Source organism: Arachis duranensis, chromosome 4 (assembly GCF_000817695.3).
Source record: "Arachis duranensis cultivar V14167 chromosome 4, aradu.V14167.gnm2.J7QH, whole genome shotgun sequence".
Lineage (NCBI taxonomy): Eukaryota > Viridiplantae > Streptophyta > Magnoliopsida > Fabales > Fabaceae > Arachis > Arachis duranensis.
Genome location: NC_029775.3, coordinates 108,130,721 through 108,138,969, shown reverse-complemented (window position 1 = coordinate 108,138,969; position 8,249 = coordinate 108,130,721). Strand labels below are relative to the sequence as shown.

General features: G+C 31.3%; 1 protein-coding gene across 1 annotated transcript; it reads right to left on the bottom strand.

Moving 5' to 3' along the window:
* Window positions 1-719: 719 nt before the first annotated feature.
* Window positions 720-1,461, bottom strand: LOC107485695 (putative ripening-related protein 1). Its single transcript, XM_021140899.2, has 2 exons — window positions 1,441-1,461; window positions 720-1,322 (listed from the first exon to the last, which is right to left on the bottom strand). The coding sequence occupies exons 1-2, from the start codon at window positions 1,459-1,461 to the stop codon at window positions 720-722; spliced, it is 624 nt and encodes a 207-aa protein (XP_020996558.2).
* Window positions 1,462-8,249: the final 6,788 nt, after the last annotated feature.

Below are 8,249 nucleotides of genomic sequence, written 5' to 3'. Positions count from 1 at the left end.
GCAAGAGGGGGAGACTGTACTCTTTTTTCCTTGGTCAGGTTTTTTTTCCCATTGGGTTTTTCTTGACAAGGTTTTTAATGAGGCAGTCCCCATCATTAATGGATATTGTACTCTTTTTCCTTTACTAAGATTTTTTTCCACTGGATTTTTCTTTAGTAAGGTTTTAACGAGGCAATAATCCTAAATGGTCATCTAAGGGGGAGTGTTGTGATAAGAATGACAGATGGATGCCCATTAATGCTGAAGTTTTCAAGAGAGAAAGATGAGATTATTATGTAGACCAACTTTAATGAAAGCTGAATTTGTAAAGCTATAAATAAGGCTTCATAGCCTTACGTACAACATACAAGCAATAATAAAATCCTCTCTCTTCCTTTATATTACTAAAATATCTTTCTCTCTCTTTATTCTTTATGAATAGTTTCTCTCTCTCTCTTTCTTTTGTTACTACTTATAATATATGAATAATTTCTATTGAGCTAATTATATTAATATTAGAGTCTTCTATCAACACTTCTTTATTTTATATTATATCTTCCTTATTTATTTATTTAGTTGTTTTACAACAAAAGGCTCATATATTTGACAACATATATTATGATACAAATAGGTTTACAAACAAAACAAAACATGACATAACATAATAATCATTAAATTACAACATAGAAAATTAGAAACACAAACATGTGAATGCACTTCAACCCAAATGGATACAAACATCAAGCATCAGACCAAGTAATGTCCATGCCACCCCATTGATCATGTGGTACACCCAATGCTTCCCAAACAGCCTTAGAGGCATCAACAATGTTGTTCTTACAAGGAGGTTGGTAATCATGGTCCTCATCACACCCCTTTCTTGAGTCACACTCATCCACCACCATCGCCACCACGCTCCTCCCATTCGCGCTGATCCTAATGTTGTTTAGACACCTGCTCTTATTGTTGAACCATCCTGTTGACAGGGCTACTACCGGAGTGTCGTCCGGGTGGTACTTGTTGTCACACTCTGAAGGGCCGCCGCCGTCTCCACCTTTCTGGAAGCTGTTAAGTGTGAGATAGGCCTTTGTTTGGGCTGTCACTTGTGGCGAACATTCATAGGTTGTGTATACCTTGCCTTGCAAGCAACAATCCGAATCATCTTCTTGGTTGCACTGTCCTGGAGGAGGTTTCTTCCCTATGATTCGGCCGCTTGGGCGACATTTTTGTGCATCGGAGGACAAGCAATTTGTGATAATTATAAAAGTGATGAGGAAAATTAAGGGTGCCTTTGAGCAAAAACTCATTTTTTTAATTGTTTCTTTAACCTTTTTTGCACCTCTCTATGATATGTCTCTTCTTTTGTAGTTTTTATTTTGAGAAGTGAAGAGTTGATGCATATAGTGGGATTTTAAGGAGCATATATATAGAGAGGGTTAGAGTTAGACATTAATAACTAACTTGCACATCACGTAAATTCATTTGGGTATCATTGATTATTGCATAAAAGATCATTTTGGGGGTCAAGGAAACAAAGTTCGCTAATATTTATTGGAATGATTTTTTGGCTATTTGTTAATTTTGTTGGATTTTGAATGCAAAACGGTTACTTATTATATTAAAGAAGGAATTAGTTTTGTAGTGATAAAAATTACAAATTTAATGATAATTTAATTTTTATTTATCTTTTTCTAACTTTAAGTATACTCAAGATTTGTATTTAATTTCATTGATTTTTTTTTTTTTGTTAGTAGTTTTCTGTTGTAATAAATACATCGAGTTTACTATTTTTTTCCCAATTAATAATGGGCAACCTTGATTCTAACCATTTATATTCATATTTATTTATTTTTTGGGGGTCAACGAATCACCTTTGGTTTTTGGTCATAAACCAATGATCTTTTATTAAGAGTCCTATTTTCTTGGCCTATTATTGGTATCAGCTTAAACCCAACTACAAAATGGACTAAGTACGGTTTCGTCCAAATTATTAGCTGTAGTTATTACAAAAAAGAGAAGTTATTAGCTGTGGACTGAAATTTAAAAATGAACTATATTTGGCCTTTTTTTGAATAATAGATTTTCTCTTTTCACTTTATGAAAACATTATTATTATTATAATGTTAACAATATTATTAACGAAATGATAATTCCATAATGTTATTTTAGATATAATTTTTTGTATTATATATTTATATGATTTTATAAAATAAAATAATATTAAAATAGAAATGAAATATCCATATATGGATAGCCAAACGGTCACATTCATAAAATAGAAATGAAATATTCATATACTAAAGTGATGAATAATATTGTGGTAGCTTCGTTCAATGAAGTGTATAAATAGTATATTTGATAAATAATAATATACTCTTTTAAGTCATGTATGTTTAATTAAAAAATAAATAATATATATAAATAATTAGCTTGATTAATAATAAAATTAGATTTTTCAAAAAAAAAGAAGAAAGAGTATAAGAGATAGGGTTAATTATAATAAAGGAAGATATAGATAAGGGCTCCAACTATATACATGAATGTACTAAGTAGGAAGTGCAAAATGGGGTCAATAAGTATATAGATATGCAAATTGGTGGCCAATTATTCAGAGCAATATGTGAAAAATAAATTGACCCAACATCAGAAAAAAGCAGTATATGAAATATTACAAAGTGACAAAAATATCCTCAAATTAAGGGAAGTAATAGAAAGAGGAGTTGAGTTATGTGGTGTAGGTGTAGTGTAATTGGTACTAGATGTATGGTGAGTGGTGTGAAAAGGAAGAACTAAAGAAGTATGAGGGAATTGTTGTTTAGATGGTGTAAGAGTTGTTTGAGGAAAAAGAGTGGAATATGGAAATTGATTCTCATCAAAGAGAACATGACGAGTGATAATCACTTTGCCAGATTTAAGAAGGTATTTATAATTCTTATGGTTTGATGTATAGTCTAAAAAGACAGATAATTCAGATTTAGAGTCAAATTTATTAGATGAAAAACATCCAAAAATTCTAAGAAAGCGATAATCAGGGCTGTGATGATGTAAAGGCTAATAAGGTGTGAGGTTTTTTGTATTTAGAGATGGCAATCTGTTTATCACATAAGTTGCCGAAAGAAAAGCATCATCCCAATGGACAAGGGGAATAGATGCCCGAGCAAGCATATCAAGGCCTCTTTCAGTGATGTGCCCATGCTTGCGCTCAACACACCCATTTTGCTGATGTGTGTATGGACAAGAGAATCTATGAAAAATACCTTGGATAACAAGAAACTCAGAAAATTGTTTTCTTTGAGTATTAATATTATTATGTCACTTTGGTGCACCGATCGACCAGGTCCATTCAATTATGTTAAGGTCAGCTAATTTATTGAATGATATTCAATGCATTTTTTTGCATAAAGTTGCAATGTTTCTCTTAATTGGTGGCCAGAATTTCTTTTAAAGTTGTTCTTTTTTCTGTGAAGTGGAGGTGAAACACCAATAGTTCTGAGCCATGTTGTGTATGAAAAGATTAACCTGAGTTCGTTGAGCAGTTAGAGGAACATGGATTGTTGTACATAAGGGTCTTAGGTGAAGATGATAATCCTTCTTCTCCAATTGGCCGTGGCTGGAAATCAACCTTCTTGATCTCAGATAAGACCATAGTTGAGCAAAAGTTTCATCTTTTCTCAAACTATGCCATGTGGAACATGCATGGCTTATATGAATCAGATACACCTTATTTTACCTCCCTGAAGTCCTCACAAATGAAAATTCAATTAATTTTGGCACAACACAGTTGAGAGAAAAGCTTGGTAAGAGTTTCTACCACTGTTTTTTTGTACGTTTACATTGTATACAACAAATGCTTATTAATTTTCACATAAGGTGTCCCTTCTCCAATTAGTTTTTGTTATAATTTGTACCCGTATCATTAATGAGTAAATATGCAGGTATAAACAACGGGACAAGGAAGTTGTTGCAGCAAATAATGTTTTATATTACCTAGGAAGGGAAAGTGGATATTGATAAAATCTCTGATCCTATATGTCTCCTTTTCTTAACTATAATTTCTATTCAATTCCTATATGCAGAGTTATCTCAAAAATTTTTGGATGAACTTTAATCAATGAATTGAATTTTGTATTAACCATTGCTCCAAAACCAGTATTATATCATACTGCAGGTTGTCCTTGATAGATATGCACAACACTAGTTATTCTGTCTTTTTAATTGGCTTGTGTTGAACTTGACAGGTTATAGAGGACATGTCTGTTCAAATTAATATGCCTATTCTGGCATGGAAGAATTTAATTTTTGCTTCTTCCAGCTACTAATGTCTTACAATGTGATACACTTTTCATGGACAGATTGCGCCTATAGCTGTCTCAGATGCAACTATGCTGGCTCCTGAGGAGGTGTTCAAAGGCAAGCGTGATATTAAGGAAGAAACAGAGCTTACCAAGGAAGAGAAAGAGAGCTAATAAGAAAAGAAGATCTAAAGGTATGATTGTCTGCAATAAAAGAGTTCAAGAGGATCAATCTTTACTAAGCTGATTGCATATGGAATATTCATTCAATCCTAAGATACTACCTAAGGTGACAATATCAATCATTTTATTTTCTATATGTTTTAAAAAATTTGTAAGACCTTGTTAACTTCTTCATTTTAAATTTATTTTTTCTCTTTTTGTTTGTTGCTTTTAGATGTCTGAAAATTAAGTGCTAATCACAACTATCGTAGACTTGGTTTTGAGATCCTCCAATGAATGGAGAAAGATCATTATGGACAACGCTCGTGAACATTAATTTTAACTCAATAAACTCAATCACCCATAATTTATTTGTAATTTATATCCCCTTTGCTGTATCTAATTTTAATAGTATTAAGTTGAGATAATTAATTGCTTGTTGCAATTTATATTATTTGATACTAATTTTTTTGTCTATTTCATCGAGTTGTTTAACAATAATTGGATTATATGTAACAATGCTCGAAATTTGGGTACGAAGGAAACTAGATATAAAAGCCTATACATAATATTGTCACACAATCAAACTATATATAACTAACTCAATACAACCTTATATATGATCTGTTGTTGATGGTTTATAATCCTTTCTATATATGGAAGGATGTCCATCTTTTCTATAATCAATAAACCTATTATTGACTAGTTTCATTGCCCTCACCTGAAGAAATGTCTAAGAATTTTGAATCAAAGTCATGCATGCAAGTTTAAAATATTAATTAAGGTTGTCAAACTCTTAAAAGAGCTAGTAAACTTCTGTAATTAAGAGGTTATAGACTGAGTTTTAATTTGTGGTTGATGGTTAAAAGAATAAATCAATATCCTTATCAATTATAAAGATTTTTTTTCATCCAATAGTAAAAATAGGATGACCATGCAAGCATGAAAACATATTCAAAAATTTCGGACCTCCTTCATTCACTTACCTTAATACAGATTCTAGGATTTTATATATACTATATTCTTTTTTCACCAACAACCAAAGAATAAACCATTATGTTCAATGGTGGATACGCTTGGAAAAATTTATACATGTAAATATTTTTTTGTGACAAAATGTCTATCAGCATTTTTTTAATCCTTCATTATTTCATTACTCCACGCTACATGCATTGTGCAATAACAAGGCTACTTCACAAGACTTATGATGAATTCATTACTTTGCATCTAAGTAAAAAGTTTTTCATTTAGACACAAGTAAGCAAGCAAACAACTTTTAATAAATAGCATCATATATCAAATATATTATACATGAATTGAAAATGTACAGTGTCAAATAAAAAATTAAGCTAATCTTATGAACAGAGTTTTGGCAAGTAATAAACAGTAGTATTGTTCAAACTCAAAGTATGATTCCATTGGGTTCCACTACTATGTATTCCTTCATCACCATCATACAACATTGTTCTCTTTTCAGCATCCTCTTTCACATCAACGATAATGTTCTTGAAGCTTTTGAGAAACATGGAATCAAAGAAGCTTTTCAATTGATCATTTTTCTGAAGGAAACGCCAAATTTCTACTAAGATATCTTGTAAGAACTTGGTTTTCGATAAACAGACTTTTCTGGCTATTTTCAAAGGATCCCGCTAGGGAGACAATGGACTATTTGTACAATGTGTACAATGGCTATTAAGTTATGAAATGAACATCCCCTATACTATTTAGAATAACCATCCGAGTACAAGGGATAATAAACATCTTCTCGAAAAATTAATTTAATTTTTGGGTTCACCAAGGATCGAACTCTTGACCTTTCAGATCTAGCGCTTTAATACCATGTCATGATACCACTCATCCCAAAAGATTCAGCTGATAGAAAAATGTAACATTAATAATTATATCTCTAATACTCCATAAACCTTCATTGTACATTGTATAAATATTTCATTGCCTCCTCATACTTTCCCATTTTCAAATTTATTTTGCCAAATTCCAAACCACGACCCAATAAGAAATAGTGAGGCTAGCCCAATAGTAAAAACAAAACAAAAAAAGGGAGAAAAAAATTAAAAATTAAAAAAAAGGCCAATAATATAGTCAAAATTGACTTTACGAGGGTAATTAATTTTCCTAAGTCAAGTTTGACTAGTAAATAATATATATTAGACTACCATTGGTTTATTTTCTCACAAGAGACTTTTTGAGCTGGAAATTCACTTTTAGTGACGGTTAATTGCAAATATGCTCGACATGCAAGCGTTGACCAAGCTTCCTCGTTTTCACGCCCCTTATTCATTGAAGACCAGCCCTTGACCATGAAAACTCCAGCCCCTTTTACCATTATAAATTCATCAAGACTTTGATTTTTTATTTAAGGAAGCATTTGCCACAAAATTTACAAAACACTTTACACATTTTTACACTCTTTTGACCGAATTCTTGAGAGAGAAAGATAGAAAATTCTTAAACTTGTTCTCTATGCCCCAGCCACTATTTCAACTCTTCTTACATTGTTCTTCATGTGTTCTTCAAGGACTCAAACCATACAAGCACAAACTGTTGCCCGTTTTCGCTAATCCTTGCATTTATACCGAAATTTCGGCTAGGTAAACCCTTGTTCTTCCTTTTTTCGTTTTCTATTTTAAAAATAGTAGCCATGATGAATTCTTACTCCCCTCCATGTATAGATAACTCCTCTTGAAGCATCCATGGAGCATGCTTAAGGAGTTAGAGAAATTCGAGCTCAAAGTGGTTGAATTTTGACATTTTTGCGACACTTTCGGCCAAAAACAAAAGTGCACCATCACCAGCTGTACTTCTGCCCTTGTGTGCACATTTTTCAGTGTATTAAAGGTTTAATAACTGAATTACGTAAGAGGTAAGGGTTAGGATTAGTTAGAGTATGTTTGTGCTTGTTTTCGATGTTCATATGGCCACTTTGTGATGATTTTGTGCTTGATTCTTAATTATTGAAATTCAGTGATATTTCTCTATTTTTGGACTATTATTTGAGTGATATATGAAGCTTATTTGTCTCTGAAAATTTTATGATATCACTAAAATTATTTGGAGCACTTGGGGTTTAAGTTTCAAGCCTTAAAAGTCACTAAAAATAAAAAATTATACCCCTGAAAATTCAGCCACTAAATGATCATGAAAATCACGTGTATAAGTGTTAGAAAGAGGTTAGAAAGCTGATTTTAATCCTATGAAACAAACGTGTAAAAAAAAGTGTTATAGTCATTTTTGGGTAAAAAGAGAGTGAAAAATGTAATTTAAATGAAAAATAAATAAAATTCTGAACTTAATATTATTAGAGGTAAGATAGTAATTATATAAATTAGTTGAGTTAAAATTATAATTATAATAAAGTTTCGGGTCTAAATAAAAATTTTAGTAAAAGTTAGAAGTAAAACGGTAAAAAGTAATAATTAGAATAGGTAAATAAATTAATAAAGGATAAAATGATCTTTTAGGTCCCTAAGGGTAGAATTGGCATTAATTAAAAGTATTATGGATAATTTGGTCATAGAAAAATATTAGGATTAACCCGGTATTTTGACGCTAAATTAGGTTAAACAGTAAAACTAGAATGCTTAGGGGCATATTAGTAATTTTTGACATAAAGTCAAACTAAAAAGTATTAACTAACTTAATGAAAGATAAGAAGGTCTTTTAGAAAAAAATAAGAGGGTAAAATGTTGAAGTAATAATAATAGTCGTGAAAGCGTTATTAAAAGTCTAAAGAAAATCAGAAAAAGGTTATGCATGAAAAGAGTAAAATTGAAAATGTACAAAATTTTCAAGGAAAAA